This window comes from Dermochelys coriacea, chromosome 8 (genome assembly GCF_009764565.3).
Source record: "Dermochelys coriacea isolate rDerCor1 chromosome 8, rDerCor1.pri.v4, whole genome shotgun sequence".
NCBI lineage: Eukaryota > Metazoa > Chordata > Testudines > Dermochelyidae > Dermochelys > Dermochelys coriacea.
The window spans coordinates 85,097,249-85,114,374 of record NC_050075.1 but is presented as its reverse complement, the minus strand read 5'-3'; the positions used below and the strand labels follow the sequence as shown (position 1 = coordinate 85,114,374).

The 17,126-nt window shown below is 44.6% G+C and overlaps 1 protein-coding gene across 2 annotated transcripts in view; it reads left to right on the top strand.

The window, feature by feature from the left end:
* Positions 1 to 674: 674 nt before the first annotated feature.
* Positions 675 to 17,126, top strand: part of ACADM (acyl-CoA dehydrogenase medium chain) — a 37,155-nt gene continuing 20,703 nt past the window's right edge. The window contains exons 1-6 of one of the 2 annotated variants that reach the window (XM_038413591.2): positions 675 to 803; positions 7,083 to 7,179; positions 11,019 to 11,116; positions 11,223 to 11,292; positions 15,643 to 15,743; positions 15,833 to 15,913. In XM_038413591.2, the coding sequence (XP_038269519.1) occupies positions 780 to 803; positions 7,083 to 7,179; positions 11,019 to 11,116; positions 11,223 to 11,292; positions 15,643 to 15,743; positions 15,833 to 15,913 (471 nt within the window). In that variant the 5' untranslated portion in view covers positions 675 to 779. Of the gene's footprint in view, positions 829 to 7,082; positions 7,180 to 11,018; positions 11,117 to 11,222; positions 11,293 to 15,642; positions 15,744 to 15,832; positions 15,914 to 17,126 lie in introns of both variants that reach the window. The other variant, XM_043490428.1, reaches the window with a different exon arrangement.

Below are 17,126 nucleotides of genomic sequence, written 5' to 3'. Positions count from 1 at the left end.
CTTCATCTCTGAAAGAGAATACCGCATGGAGATGAATACAGCCTGAAACAATAGCTGTGAGATGCGTGAACCGCTCCAGTCAGGTGTTCCCTTCTCCACTCTCCAGTTCAGGAGAGTCTGAGCCTTGTGTCAGAGTAGCAGCCGTGTTAGTCTGTATTCGCAAAAAGAAAAGGAGTACTTGGGCCACCTTAGAGACTAACAAATTTATTAGAGCATAAGCCCATTTATTAATAAATTTAATAAATTTGTTAGTCTCTAAGGTGCCACAAGTACTCCTTTTCTTTGAGCCTTGTGTGTGCAGCATACCCCTTCTCAGCTGCGCACCCCCAGCAGTCATGCAGTGGGTGCATGCCCCGAACGCATTCCTGTTCTAAGCTCGCCCAAAACAGACAGGGCTCTATGGGCTAACATGGGGGGAGGACGACGCAGACCCCCCCTCCGGAACCTGACCCCCACCCAAGCCTGGCCCTCTCACCTACAGTCTCCTCTTCCCCCCTGCTCAGCGCCGCTCTCGGGGCGCTGCCTTTCTCCGGGCCCAGGGTGAGCCCCGGCTGGCCCCCAGGCCCGCTGCCTCTCCGGTGCAGGCTGGACGCGGAATTTTGGACCCGGACTCCGCCCCGCCCCGCCCCCGAGCTGTTCAACGGGCCCAGGGTGATCACTGGCCCCGCCCAGTGACTGGCTGGCCCCGCCCCTCGCTCTGCGTCCCCGCCCGCGGGAGGTGGGGCCCGGCGGTCACCGTCGGCGGGTCAGTTTATGCTCCTTCGGCAGCGCCCGTCAAGATGTCCGCGCTGAGGATCACCCGGGTGAGGAGGAGGAATTGGCCCGGAGGTGGGGCTGGGGCAGTGCGGGCCCCGGCCGCGGGAGGAGGGGTCGTTGAGGGGAGACGTATCGCGGCTCGGGGAACGGGGTTTACTGGGGAGCAGCTGAGGCTCAGGCCTGCGCACGCGGTGGCCGGTTCTGAGGGAAGGTGCAAGGGTCAGAGCCTGCAGTGGGGACCCCTGCAAATGCGTGTTGTGGCTCACAAGGGGGTACAGATGGCGGTGGTGAGAGCCTAGGCTGGAAGGGAATTGGGGGGGGGGAAGAGATTCTGGGGCCCAGGCGGGGGCTGGAGTGACACCAGGGGCAGGGAGGGGTGGGAGGCCGCACCTTGAAGTAGAAGAGCCCCCCAGTGCGGAGGGAATGGTCAGGTTCAGGCAAGGGAGGGCTCATGCTGGGGGACAGAAGGCAAGGCAAGGGAGGCGCTGGGGTCCCAGGTATAGGGGGAAAACTGCGGAGGGGAATGTGGAAGACGCTGGAGTCCTTTGAATCATCATCAGTCCCTGAGTGTGGGGAGAAAAGAGGGCAGAGCCCAGGGTTAGGCTGGGTGTGGGTATGTGTGCACCATCCTGTATTGCATTATGGGAAAGCTTTTCCGCCCATCCTGCACATTACAGGAAGTTTGAACAGCCCATCAACACATCCTGCCTAGCAACATGGGGGAGACCCCTTTTCAAGAACTTTGCTTGCCTGCAGGCTCACTCCTTTGTCAGGAAGAGGGTGGAGCATCTGAGAGGTGCAGGTGGACATTTTAGTGGCATTTTCTGACTCATCAAAGACACGTGATAGATTTTATGATGGCGCAGGAGGAGGAAGAGTATGCTGGGATGGCAGACTCATATTGACTGTTACTGCTCAATACACTCAACATAGCTGCTTATGCTCCCTACATAGACCAGTGCTTCTGGTGTAGGGCCACAAGCACAGATTGGTGGGATCGCATCATCATGCAGATCTGGGATGACCAACAGTGGGTTCAGAACTTTCAGATGAAGACAGCTACTTTTCTGGAGCTTTTTGAGCAGCTTGCCCTGACCCTCAGGCATAAAGACACCTACATGAGGGAGCTCTTGCCATCTAGAAGCAGGTTGCTATAACTGTCTGGAACCTGGCTACCCCATATTGCCTCAGATCTGTCCCAGAAGCCTTGGTCCGAGTCTAAATCTGAGAGAATCATAGAATCATAGAATATCAGGGTTGGAAGGGACCCCAGAAGGTCATCTAGTCCAACCCCCTGCTCAAAGCAGGACCAAGTCCCAGTTAAATCATCCCAGCTAGGGCTTTGTCAAGCCTGACCTTAAAAACCTCTAAGGAAGGAGATTCTACCACCTCCCTAGGTAACGCATTCCAGTGTTTCACCACCCTCTTAGTGAAAAAGTTTTTCCTAATATCCAATCTAAACCTCCCCCATTGCAACTTGAGACCATTACTCCTCGTTCTGTCATCTGCTACCATTGAGAACAGTCTAGAGCCATCCTCTTTGAAACCCCCTTTCAGGTAGTTGAAAGCAGCTATCAAATCCCCCCTCATTCTTCTCTTCTGCAGACTAAACAATCCCAGCTCCCTCAGCCTCTCCTCATAAGTCATGTGCTCTAGACCCCTAATCATTTTCGTTGCCCTTCGTTGTACTCTTTCCAATTTATCCACATCCTTCCTGTAGTGTGGGGCCCAAAACTGGACACAGTACTCCAGATGAGGCCTCACCAGTGTCGAATAGAGGGGAACGATCACGTCCCTCGATCTGCTCGCTATGCCCCTACTTATACAACCCAAAATGCCATTGGCCTTCTTGGCAACAAGGGCACACTGCTGACTCATATCCAGCTTCTCGTCCACTGTCACCCCTAGGTCCTTTTCCGCAGAACTGCTGCCGAGCCATTCGGTCCCTAGTCTGTAGCGGTGCATTGGATTCTTCCATCCTAAGTGCAGGACCCTGCATTTATCCTTATTGAACCTCATTAGATTTCTTTTGGCCCAATCCTCCAATTTGTCTAGGTCCTTCTGTATCCTATCCCTCCCCTCCAGCGTATCTACCACTCCTCCCAGTTTAGTATCATCCGCAAATTTGCTGAGAGTGCAATCCACACCATCCTCCAGATTTGTGTGTAGACGGAATAGGGGATTGGACTCAATCTTGAGTCTGAGCCTGGGCTTACATTGTAGTGTAGACATACCCTGGGTTGATTTAAGGTATACCTCTATGTAAAACGCATGGTAGTACTCCACTACTCAGTTTTGTCTTAATTAGGAAAAAGGGTGAGTATAGCGTAGGCTTAGCTAAGATAGTTTTGGTAAGTCTAAACTAAAGTTGACTGCTTTTCCTTGTGTAGATGCAGATTAGCGTGTTTAGCATTATTTTAGCAAGTTGAGTTATAGCCTAGGTAAGAGCAAAGCCCAACCCAAAGTCATAGAATCATAGAATATCAGGGTTGGAAGGGACCCCAGAAGGTCATCTAGTCCAACCCCCTGCTCAAAGCAGGACCAAGTCCCAGTTAAATCATCCTAGCCAGGGCTTTGTCAAGCCTGACCTTAAAAACCTCTAAGGAAGGAGATTCTACCACCTCCCTAGGTAACGCATTCCAGTGTTTCACCACCCTCTTAGTGAAAAAGTTTTTCCTAATATCCAATCTAAACCTCCCCCATTGCAACTTGAGACCATTACTCCTCGTTCTGTCATCTGCTACCATTGAGAACAGTCTAGAGCCATCCTCTTTGAAACCCCCTTTCAGGTAGTTGAAAGCAGCTATCAAATCCCCCCTCATTCTTCTCTTCTGCAGACTAAACAATCCCAGCTCCCTCAGCCTCTCCTCATAAGTCATGTGCTCTAGACCCCTAATCATTTTTGTTGCCCTTCGCTGTACTCTTTCCAATTTATCCACATCCTTCTTGTAGTGTGGGGCCCAAAACTGGACACAGTACTCCAGATGAGGCCTCACCAGTGTCGAATAGAGGGGAACGATCACGTCCCTCGATCTGCTCGCTATGCCCCTACTTATACATCCCAAAATGCCATTGGCCTTCTTGGCAACAAGAGCACACTGCTGACTCATATCCAGCTTCTTGTCCACTGTCACCCCTAGGTCCTTTTCCGCAGAACTGCTGCCGAGCCATTCGGTCCCTAGTCTGTAGCGGTGCATTGGATTCTTCCATCCTAAGTGCAGGACCCTGCACTTATCCTTATTGAACCTCATTAGATTTCTTTTGGCCCAATCTTCCAATTTGTCTAGGTCCTTCTGTATCCTATCCCTCCCCTCCAGCGTATCTACCACTCCTCCCAGTTTAGTATCATCCGCAAATTTGCTGAGAGTGCAATCCACACCATCCTCCAGATCATTTATGAAGATATTGAACAAAACGGGCCCCAGGACCGACCCCTGGGGCACTCCACTTGACACCGGCTGCCAACTAGACATGGAGCCATTGATCACTACCCGTTGAGCCCGACAATCTAGCCAGCTTTCTACCCACCTTATAGTGCATTCATCCAGCCCATACTTCCTTAACTTGCTGACAAGAATGCTGTGGGAGACCGTGTCAAAAGCTTTGCTAAAGTCAAGAAACAATACATCCACTGCTTTCCCTTCATCCACAGAACCAGTAATCTCATCATAAAAGGCGATTAGATTAGTCAGGCATGACCTTCCCTTGGTGAATCCATGCTGACTGTTCCTGATCACTTTCCTCTCCTCTAAGTGCTTCAGGATTGATTCTTTGAGGACCTGCTCCATGATTTTTCCAGGGACTGAGGTGAGGCTGACCGGCCTGTAGTTCCCAGGATCCTCCTTCTTCCCTTTTTTAAAGATGGGCACTACATTAGCCTTTTTCCAGTCATCCGGGACTTCCCCCGTTCGCCACGAGTTTTCAAAGATAATGGCCAAGGGCTCTGCAATCACAGCCGCCGTCAATCCCTTTTCCTAGCCTAAACAAAGCCATTAGATCCCAAAAGGCATGAGTGACTGCCACAAGGACTGCATCCGAAAAAAATTGTTACAAACTCTTGGCAAGATGAAAATTAGAAAAAGCCTTTCCAAAAACAGCTGTCCTGATGCAATAAAGTATACCGTCCTAGTCAGTGGCACGGAAATCAAGAAATTTTGAAGGATCCAAGTCCCTAAGGTGTTTCAGATCTGTCACTTAGACATTTTTAGACAATTTTGCATGATTGTGTATGCTGTATCAATAATCATAGCAGTCATTTGGCACATAGAAAAATAAGAAAGTGAAGTACACCATTTATTTAATAGTAGACATAACTTCCCTCCACCTATTCCCTACCTTGAAAAAAGGGGATAAGGGCAGCATTGTTTTTCTATACAATTTTCCATGCTTGTTTGTGAAGTAACAAACTGTCACATTTTAACTGAACACACTATCCAAAAGATAAAGCCTCCAAGAATTCATAACTTCCTACTCAAAGAGTGAGGACTTATATGTAATCAATAATTTCTTATAGAGGAATTAATTAGGGAACTAATAATAACTTGCTTACTTACCAATTCAAGATGGTTATGTAACATTCAAGTATACTATAGCTTGCGTCTCTTCTCTTGCCATCTGAAGTTGTCTTCCTGTATCTCCTTACCTTCAAAACCTTCCATCTATTTTCAAGAAAACCGCAGAAAAGATTTTTTTCCTTGTGTATACCTCTTAGTTGCTCTCTAACTACCACTTCTATTTTAACTTGTAACTTTTGAGAGGCAGTTTTTATAGAAAATTTGATCCAGTGGAACTTCATTGTGTATCTTCAATCTGGTTGCTAGTCTAATTTTGTGTCCCACCATGTTTCTTCTACCATCAAATGAGCAATCTGCTTTCTTCCTTTCTGAGATTTGACGATTGTTTGCCATAGTCTCCAATGAAGTTATTGTAGTGTTTTCTGCATTAGTTTGTTGAATCAAACATTTTAATGCTGCATACTATGTGACTGTTATGCTGTGTCCAAGCATCTGACAGATCGTGTGTTTTCTTCTATACTTTTCAAGAGAATGATGGATCTTTTAACCAAAACAAAATCCCTGTTACTAGGTGTCTAATTATGTTCTTATATAGTCTTTAAAGATGACTTGTCATTACTATGTCATTTATTGAAATACTATGAAATCTTACATTCAGCTTATCTTTGATATCAGTAAAGGGAGGGACTTCTTTGGAAGGTGAAATGCTGTGCTGAAAGTAACTTACATTTGGTCAAATTTGTTGTTCCATATATAACTGTATTCTCAAGGAAATGTTCAGTGGGTTTAATATTGTTTGCAAAGTATGCTCTTAAAAGTCTCATGGAGTTGACTTTTACACAAAGTCTGAACACTAAACTACCAAATTGAGGACCAGCTCATACTTACTTTGCCGGACTTATCAAATTGATTTACACTGTGCATGCTTCATTTTTGATCCAGTTCACTGCTGCTCTCCTCTCTTTGCCCCCGGCTCTTCCCCTCCTCCCCCCCCCAAAGAAAAGAAAACCCCTGTGTGTGTTTCTTCTCTGGGGAAATGTTGGAGCTATGTCATCAGTCTTGAGCAGAAATTGCATAGTAGAATCTTGTGGAGGTTAAGCACTGTACTTCTGTTCACAGCATGCCTTAAGTTATAATAAACAATATACCTCCCACCACCTAAGAAACAAAGAACGTAAGAAGCACAGAAGAAAAATGGAAGGGAAAAAGTCAATGATCAACCTTAGAGAGGAAAATAAACTCCATATTTACTGCTGAGTCACAAACTTCTGGAACAAAGTGACCATAGATCACTAGCCATCTGGGGCAGTAGTTCATTACAAAAAAAGCAAACAGAAAACAATGCATGCTCCATGAATTTCTCAGATTGAGATTTTCCAAACAATATATTCTGGCAAATGCTGATTTCTAGGCAGAATGTTATTATTATTGACATTAAGGTTGTAAATACATGAAAAAGGTTAATTTAAAACAGGAGAAAAAAATCAATGCTTATATTACACTTTTTTTCTTTTCTTTTTTTTTCAAGGCCCCAGTGCTACAACATGTAGTGCATTGCTGGACCCACACACAGCCCCACTGAAGTCTTGGATTCATGTACTACACAGTGCAGGATCAGGACCTAAAATAGTCAAAACTTTTAAAAACACTTATAATTATTTTGCAACACCTGATGCAGTATGTCTTTAGAAAGATGAATGTATGTCTGTATTTAAATTTTAATGTGTTATAAACCAATCCGGTAGGTCTGAAGGCTCCTAGAAGCTTTGCATTGTGAGCATGTTAAATCTCATATTCCTTTATTTTAAACAGGTGGTTCGAGGCATTGCTCAATGTGGCTGGAGATCACAATCTAATCAAGCTGCTGAAGTGTCACGTCAAATTAAACCTGGAGCTGGCTTTAGTTTTGGTAAGTAGTCTGTGGGTCTGAAGAAATGTTGCAAAGCAGTTTATATCTCAAATTTGTTACAGTCTAGAGAAAGTAACTGTCCTTCAGTAGCTCAGGAATGTGTTCTATATTGTTGCAATGCAGGATGATGCTGTAGTTCAGGTTAAATTCCTCTCTTGGTCAGGTCAGAAAACGTGTGTGTGTGTGTGTGTGTGTGTGTGTGGAGTTGGATTTTAAAAAACAAAACTCAACTTCATTTGGAGTTCTTCTGTGATGGAATCCTTCTGCCCTTGAATAACTAACTCAAATGGCTTTGTTTTGAAATACAAAGTCTTAAAGGAGCATGAAAACTGTTATATTTGAAAGAGTGTGGTTTAGATGTAATTTAAGTTATAGCAATTTAGATTTTCAAAAGTCTGCTCAGGTCACTTTCTGTAACTGTAACCACATACTGAAGTGTGATTCTCTCCATCTGTTTGTGTAGTTTTCATTAGTAATAAGAAAGATATAGCAGTGGTTTGGTCCTGACAATGTTTTGGACCTGTAGTTTGTCTCTTTGAAGTGTTGTACATCAAGTTTATATGAACTCTTTAAATAGAGGCATCCTTTTAACTTGAGATGCAAGTGGCTCAACAAGGACTTCCTGTAATAGTATAACCATCTTAACTTTTCAACTTACTACCTATTCAGTGGTTATGTTACATTGTAGTCTAATTGCGTAATAAATTCAAATAATTTAGCAGGTGTACGAGTTCATCCTGATATTAGCACATAATTATAATTGAAGTGTCGTTACTGGAGAGGCAGTAGATAGATATTTGGAAGAGTATGAGATATACTGCTTTGAAAATACCTGATTTCTGCTGCATTGTTAACATTAAGCTGAACTGGGACTGCTCAGTATTTGGTTCGCTGAGATCGCTTGAGGGTCTGTGCTGGCTGGGGTTTGAAAGACTTGGCCTGCTAGTTGCAGCTTTGGTTTCCCCTGCCAAAGCAGGGTATGTAAGGAGTATATGATGAGACCTGCATTATAACTGCATTATACCCCACTAAAAAATTCTGGGTTTGCTTGGGCTATTCTATAGCAGGGCATTGCTCCCGGTATGGCTCAGCTCTTTTCACACAGGACTAATAGGCACTCAGCAGAATGAAACCATAGGTGTAATAACAGGTACCATGAGACTGGCTATTCTGGCCTTGCTGCCGGTTCTGTCTAACATCACCCTTCCTGACATCAGGCGACAAGGCGCCTTGCAGAATTTGCTCCTTAAGGTGCAAGACGTGCCCCATCTACCCTTGTTAAAAGATGCGTTTAATCCATTGAAACGGTGTCTTAGCCCACGGCATCCCATTTGGACAATTCTCCTAAGGAAACTCAATATCACCCTCAGGACACGTACTAGGTGGCAAGGACAAGCTTCAAACATAGCCAGTGCCCATCTCATGAGAGATCCAGCACTCCAACCCCCAAGTTTTGACCTTCCATGTCATCTTTGGGTAAAGTTCAATTGCTTCAAATGTGGAGTGATCACATGTGCTGCTAATGTTTATAACTAGCACCTTTGTGACTCCCCACTTTGCTGCTATTGTCAGTTAGAAGATGTAGGCCACATACTTGCAGGCTTTATCCATTTGGCAAGCCTGCCCCTTGTGGACTTGCACACTGCTTTTCTGTCAGGTATTAAATGTTTAAGATACTTGGACTAACACACTTGATTTGATTGTGTAGATGCAATTGCAATAAATATTTAGTAGTTGGTTGAGCAACCTAAAAAGAAAAGACATCTGGAACATCTGTATTTTCTGTGTAGAAGACTGTTGCTTAAAGACAAGGCCCTATATTCCGTGTAATATGTCAGGAACCTTGGAATTAGGGGGCAGGAATCCACCAAGCCCTCACTTTCTTCATCCCCCTTCTCTGTTCCAATCAGTACAGTGTTTCTTGCCAACTGATAGAGGTCACAACAGTATATTGGATTATAAGTATCCCTTTGGTTCTCCAAAAGTTAAGACAGATTACTAGAAAGCAATAAACAGATTCTAGGTAGAAAGTGGGTAGTAAATACTTATCTTTCTGGCTGTCCACTGTGTATTGTATGCCTCCAGACCAATTCAATCAGCATAAAAAACAATGGATATACTTGGAGACAGGCTATGTTTGCAGTCTGAGCCAGATGCAGGCCCAAGGATTTACAAAGACAAAGGAACCCCAAGATAAGCCTCTGGGGACCTTCTGGGCTAAGGGACCATATTCTGTAACTGCATAAAAGAAGTAGAGAGGAGATTAGATTTCATCCTTCAGTCTGGGAGGACAAGCTGATCTTATGAAAGGAGGGTCTAGGCCAGTGGTCACCAACCAGTTGATTGTGATCGACTGGTTGATCCTGGAGACTCTCCCAGTTGATCACAATCTCCAGTCACTAAAAGTCTGGCTGTGCGGTTTAGGAGGGCTGCCACTAAGGCAGGCTCCCTGCCTGCCCCACGCCACTCCTAGAAGCGGACGCATTTGGGCGGCAGGGAGACGGCAGGGGTCTCCGTGCATTGCTCCTGCCTACAAGCACCACCCCCACAGCTCCCATTGGCCGGGAATGGGGAACTGCGGCCAATGGAAGTTGCAGGAGTGGTGCCTACAGAGAGGGGCAACGTGTGGAGACACGTGTCCCCCCTTTTCCCCCACCTCAAGGGGCTAGGCCAGGGTGCATCAGCCCCTTCTGGGAGAAGCGTGGGGCCAGGGCAGGCAGGGAGCCTGCCTTAGCCCTGCTGCGCCATTGATCAGGAGCTGCCTGAGGTAAGTGCCGCCCGGCGGGAGCCTGCACCAACCCCCAGCCCTGAGTCCCCACCTGGAGCCTGCACCCCAAACCACCTCTTGCACCCCAAACCCCCAGCACTGAGCCCCCTTCCAGAGCCAGCACCCCATGCCCCCTCCTACACTCCGACACTCTTCCCCAGCCCGCAACCACACTAAGGGCAGGTGGTGACGAGGTGCTTCACAACCCTGGGTACCCCTGGGAAGCATCACGCCCACATTGACATTTTTAATGTTCTTCAGATCACTGCATCTGTAAATAAGTGCATTGTACATGTAGTTAGGTGAAAAGTGGAGGTTTATGCTCTTAGGTAGGGGAAGGCTGAGCCTTTTTGGCCCCCAGGAGGCAACTGAGGATGTTTTTTCTTTTTCCTGCCCTTCAGGTGGGAGCAGATCAAAGTTCTCTGTAAACTGGGCAGCAGCCTATTTAGCGCTGTGCAGGCACTCGGGGAACTGGCCTGGGGACCTGCCAGCCCCAACTCTGCTGTGGTACGGCCCCAGGCATGGTCGGGGAAGGGGAGCCTATCCTGCAGCCTCAGCCCTGGAGCTGCCGCTGCGGGGAGAGGCCCCTCTTCCCTCCCCCCCTGCCAGCCCAGGTGCTGCTGTGGGGGGAGAGAGCTGGTGGGGAGTTCTATTTCCCTGCTGTAGCCCTGGGGTAGCTTGCACCCCAAACCCCTCATCCCTGGCCCCACCCCAGAGCTCTCACAGCCCTGCACCCAATCCTCTGCTCCAGCCCTAAACCCCCCATCCTTGGCCTCACCCCAGAGCCCGCACCCCTAGCTAGAGCTCTCACACTCCTGCACCCCAACCCTCAGCCCTAGCCCTGAGCGACCCCCCCCGACTCTGAACCCCTCGGCCCCACCCCCATCACATGAATTTTGTTATGTGCACTGATATGGAGGTGATGCGTCACACATCGCCTCCGTATTGGTACACATAAAATTCATTCCGCACATGGGTGGGAAAAATTTAGAGAGAATACTGAAATAGATCAGTAGTTCTAACAAGCAGTTAGACTAACTAGAATTTGTAACTAAAATGTTTTGTTTTCTAGAGCTCAGTGATGTACAGAAAGAGTTTCAAGCTACTGCTCGTAAATTTGCTAGAGAGGAAATCATCCCTGTTGCTGCACAATATGACAAAACTGGAGAGGTAAGCTTGCCATATTTTTGTGGGGAAAATAGGTGTGGATATTCAACATTTTCCAGTTCGGCAGAAATTAACTGAATGACTGAGGGTGTAAGTACTTTCTTTTCAGTATCCTGTTCCCCTTATAAAACGGGCATGGGAACTTGGTCTGATGAATTCACACATACCAGAAAGTTGTGGTGAGTAAGCAGCTTTTTTAAGCTTATAAAATAAGAGGAAATGAAGAAGAATGATACAGAGGACTTTTTTTTTTTTTTTTTAAAGGTAATGTTATGTGGTTGGTACTAAATAAACTACTCCAAATTTGAAGACGTAAACAATAACAGGTATATTCAGTAGGCAAGTTGACTTGTTCAGTGCATGATTAAAAATTCCTAGATACTAAAAGACAAAATGCATGAATACAACAGCATTCACTAACATAGTAGAGGCTGGGGGCTTCTACTGAAAAAAAACATACAGCATTATCATAGAATCACAGAATGTAGAGCTGGAAGGGACATTGAAAAGTCATCAACTCCAGCCCTCTGTGCTGTGGCAGGACCAAGTAAACTTGGCCATCCCTGACAGGCGTTTGTCCAATCTGTTCTTAAAAACCTTCAGTGATCGGGATTCCACGGCCTCCTTTGGAAACCTATTCGAAAGCTTAAATACCCTTCTAGCGAGAGAGATTTTCCTGATATCTAACTTAATTCTCCCTCGCTGCCGATTAAGCCCATTATTTCCTGTCCTACTTTCAGTGGACGTGGAGAGCAATGATCAGTCTTCTTTATAGCAGTCCGTAACAATCTGAAGACTATCAAGTTTTTTCTCCAGACTAAATGTGTTCAGTTTTCTTAACATTTCATCATAAATCAGGTTTTCTAAACTTTATCATTTTTGTTGCAGTACTCTGAACTCTCTCCAGTTTGTCTGTGTCTTTCCTAATGTGGTACCCAGGATTTGCACAGTATTCCAACATGGGTCTCATCAGTGCAGTCTGAGTTGGGCAGTTACTTTCCATGTCTTGTCTTCGATGCTCCTGTTAATATAATGATAGCCTTTTTCACAGCTGGATCACATTGTTGACTCAAATTAAATTTGTAATCCGCTAGTGCCCCCCCAGGTCCTATCAGTTCTATCTACTAACCAAGTAGTCCCCATTTTGTAGTTGTGCATTTGATGTTCCTTCCTAATTACTTTGTGCTTGTCTTTATTGAATTTCATCCTGTTGATTCAGACCAATTTTTCTAATTTCTCAATGTCCTTTTGAATTCTAATTCTGTCCTCCAAAGTACTTCCAACCTCTCTCAGCTTTGTGTCATTGGCAAATTTTGTAAGCATTCCCTTCATTCCGTTATTCAAGTCATTAAAGAAATTATTGACTAGTATCAGACACAGGTCTGACCCCTGTGGAACTTCACTAAATATGTCCTCCCAGTTTGACAGCGAACCCTTGATAACTACTCTTTGAGTAGGTTTCAGAGTAGCAGCCGTGTTAGTCTATATTCGCAAAAAGAAAAGGAGTACTTGTGGCACCTTAGAGACTAACAAATTTATTAGAGCATAAGCTTTCGTGAGCTACAGCTCACTTCATCGGATGCATTTGGTGGAAAAAACCTACTCTTTGAGTAGTCTTTCTTTCCAGTTTTGTATCAACCTTATAGTAATTTCATCTAGACCACATTTCCCTAGTGAGCCTATGAAAATGTCTTGTGGAACTGTGTCAAAAGCTTTACTAAAATCAAGAGATACTAGGTCTACAGCTTCTCCTCATCCACTAAGCCAGTAACCCTGTGAAAGACGAAATTAGGTTGGTTTGACATGATTTGGTATTGACAAATCCATGTTGGCTATTCCTTATAACCCTATTGTCCTGTAGGTGATTACAAATTTGTTGTTTAATAATTTGTTCCAGTATCTTTCCAGGTTTTGGAGTTAGGCTGATGGGTCTATAATTTCCTGAGTCATCTTTGTCTCCTTTTTAAAGATAGGTACTATGATTTCCCTTTTCCAGTCCTCTTGAGTTCTTGATGATGATTGCTACTGGTTCGAGATTGCTTCAGCTAGTTCTTTAAGTACCTAAGGATGAATTTCATCAGGCCCTGTGGACTTGAATACTTCTAATTTATTTAAACATTCTTTAACCTGCTCTTTACCTATTTTGGCTGTTCTTCACCCTTCTTGTTAATATTTATTGTGTTGAAGTAACACCCTTTTTAGTGAAGACGGAAGCAAAATAGGCATTAAATACCTAACCTTCTTGATGTCATCAGTTATTAGCTCTCCTTCCCCATTAATTAGAGGACTTAAGCTTTTCTTTGTTTTTTTTTCTTACTTTATTGTATTTAAGGAACCTCTTATTGCCTTTTATGTCCCTTGCTATGTGTAATTTATTTTGTGCCTTGGTCTTTCTGATTTTGTTCCTTCATATTTGTGCTGTTCTTTTGTACTTCTCTTTTCATCCTTTCCACTTTTTGTAGGATTCCTTTTTGATTTTCAGGTAATTGAACAGCTCCTGATAGGAAAAATAGTTAAAGAGGCCAGTATGGCTCTATCTTTCCTCCGCATCAGAATAGTTTGCAGTTGTGCCTTTAATATTGTCGTCTTGAGAAACTGCCAGCTCTCCTGAACTCCTTTCTCTTACGTTTTCTTCCTCTAAGACCTTATGTATCAGTTCCCTGAGTTTGTCTGCTTTGTTGAAGTCCATTGTCATTTATATTGATGTTCTCATTCCTTCCTTTCCTTAGAATCAGGAAATATATTTCATGATCACTTTCACCCAAATTGCCTTCCACCTTCCGATTCACAACCAATTCCCTCTCATGTCTAAAATGGCTGTCCTTCTGGTTGGTTCCTTCGCTTTCTGGAGGAAAAAATTGTCCCTAGTACATTCCAAGCCTTACAAGAAATTGTGTTTTGCTGTATTACTTTTCCAACAGGTGTCTGGGAAGTTAAAGTCCTCTATTACTACTAAGTCTTGTGTTTTTGGATATTTCTGTTTGTTCTAGAAATGCCTTCTCCATCTTCTCTTCATGATGTGATGGCCTATAGTAGACCCCTACCATGACCCTTTTCCCCTTCTTTTATCTTTACCCAGAGACATTTTCAGCTGGTCTGCCTCTTACCTTTTCGTGGACCTCACAATGCATATATTTTTGATGTATAATGGAACACCTCCTCCCTTTTTTCCCTTCCTGTCCTTCCTGAATAAGCTATACCTCTCTATACCAATATTCCAGTCATGAGACTTATCCCACCAAGTTTTTGTGATGCCAGTTTAGTCATCATTTAACTTATGTACGACTCTCTTCCACTTCTTCCTGTTTATTCCCTAAACTCCTTACATTTGTGTATAGAAATCTAAGATGTTGAACAGTTTTCCCCCACTGATTTCTCTTTTGTTGCTCCTATGGGGGCCGGGTAGGAAAGGCTGTGCCTCCCCAAACAGCCTGGCCCCCTCCCGCTTCTCGCTCCTGACTGCCCCCCTCAGAACTCCCAATCCATCCAATCCCCCCTGCTTCTTGTCCCGACTGCCCCTTCCTGGGATCCCCTACTTCAAACCGCCCGCCCCTGACTGCCCCCCTCAGAACTCCCAACCCATCCAATCCTCCCTGCTCCTTGTCCCCTGACTGCCCCTTCCTGGGATCCCCTACTCCAAACCGCCCCCCCCCGGGACCCCACCCACTATCCAAACCTCCCCCCGCTCCCTGTCCCCTGACTGCCCCCCGACCCCTATCCACACCCCCTCCCTTTGACAGGCCCTCCTGGGACTCCCATGCCTATCCAACCCCTCCCTGTCCCCTGACTGCCCCCTGGGACCTCCTGTCCCTCATCCAACCCCCTCTCCCTCGCCCCCCAATGCCGCTCAGAACAGTGGGAGTTCACAGCCTGTCCGGAGCCAGCCGCACTACCTATGTGGCAGCGTGGCGGCAAGGGAGGGGGGACAGCAGGGGAGGGGCTGGGGGCTGAAGGGCCAGGCGGGACAGGCCTGCGGGCCATAGTTTTCCCACTTCTAGCCTAGGCTCTGGCACAAGTTAGAGCAGCCTAAGAGCTGATCCCAGAGGGTCCATTCACCAATTGGAGACTATTTGGAGCACATTCCTTTCATTTGGGCCAGAAGGGGGATGGTGTAGGAGTCCACACTGCCAGCTTTTCAGCTCAGAACTCTTATACTCCTGGAAAATTCTCGGCTGGCTGGATAACAGCTAGAATCTGGAGACACAAGGGTCCAGTATGGAGGGTGGAGAGCAAGAGTATTGACAACAAGAAGTTCATACAAAAACACTTTTGCCTCAGTTCTTTGTAGCTTGCCAAGCAGATCGTTCGCAGAAACCCTGAAGTGTGAAATGTTATTTTTTAAAGTCTTACTTGTTTGGCAAAACTCTAAATTCTCATGCCTAGGGAATTGACTATTTGGATAAAATGTGATAAATACAGACATATCCAAGGGGATATGTTTTTGATATTTCCTTTAATTTATCTGTATAAAGAATGATTGCATGCTTTGGCTGTAAACTATTTTTGGTAAATAAACTATTTAACTGTAGGTGGACTGGGCCTTGGCACTTTCGAAGCTTGCCTTATTACAGAAGAATTAGCTTATGGATGTACAGGGGTCCAAACTGCTATTGAAGCAAATTCCTTGGGAGTAAGTCTTATCATTTTTTTTCTACTATTTTTGACTGGAGTTTATAGAATGTTGTTCACTATTTTAAAAGAATAAATCTTCTCTTGTAGCAAATGCCAGTCATCATTGCAGGAAATGAGCAACAGCAGAAGAAATATTTGAGGAGAATGACTGAGGAGCCATTGATGTGTGTAAGTGTAGCTGCTACTTTGTCGAATGCTTATGGTCCATGATATCTTATTTTGCTTTCTTTTGAAGAAAATGTAAAGGGATATGTACTTAATCCAAATAGGTATTTAAATATAACTAGACATCACAATTTACAGTAAGGTCAGGGATAGTAAGTGGAACACATTCAGTTGGCAAATAGAAGTTACCTGGAGTACAGTGAACCAGAAATCCTAAAATAGTTGTTTCAAAATCTAACTTTTATTTCAAGAAGAAGAGTTGGGGGTGAGAGATGGAAAAAAAATCACATTTACGTAATCACAAGCAGATTTCAGAAAATAATTAAAAATGTGGCCCAACACCTAAAGGCATAAAAACAAGCTGAAGTACTATAAACTCTCAGTAGCCGCTGTATCTAGAAGATAGTGAGGATTCAGATGTCAACTTCAATAAAAGCTGCATAACTAAGCAGCCAAAAATAGAGCACTACAAAAGAACAGGATAAACATAAAACATTCCTTTGCACTTTTAGCTCCAGATTTCAAAGCACTTTACTCTCTCAAATATGGAAATTAAGGCACCGAGAATGCATGACCCTGAACAAGTTTCAACATGTATCATATTAGAGTTGAAGTATAGAAACCAGATTGATAAATATATCTGGACCGCTTGGTAATAGTGACCATAATATAATTATATTTAATATCCTCATGGCGAGGAAAACACCACAGCGGCCCAACACTGTAGCATTTAATTTCAGAAAGGGGAACTACACAAAAATGAGGAGGTTAGCTAAACAGAAATTAAAAGATACAGCGCCAAAAATGAAACCCTTGCAAGCTACGTGGAAACTTTTTAAGGACACCATAATAGAGGCTCAACTTAAATGAATACCCCAACCAAAAAAGAGCCACCGTGGCTAAACAACAAAGTAAAAGAAGCAGTGAGAGGCAAAAAAGGTATCCTTTAAAAAGTGGAAGTTAAATCTTAGTGAGGAAAATAGAAAGGAGCATAAACTCTGGCAGATGAAGTGTAAATATATAATTAGGAAGGCCAAAAAAAATTTTGAAGAACAGCTAGCCAAAGACTCAATAAAATTATAGCAAAAATGTTTTAAGTACATCAGAAGCAGGAAGCCTGCTAAATAACTAGTGAGGCTACTGGACGATCAAGATGCTAAAGGAGCACTCAAGCACAATAAGGCCATTGCGGAGAAACTAAATGAATTCTTTGCAT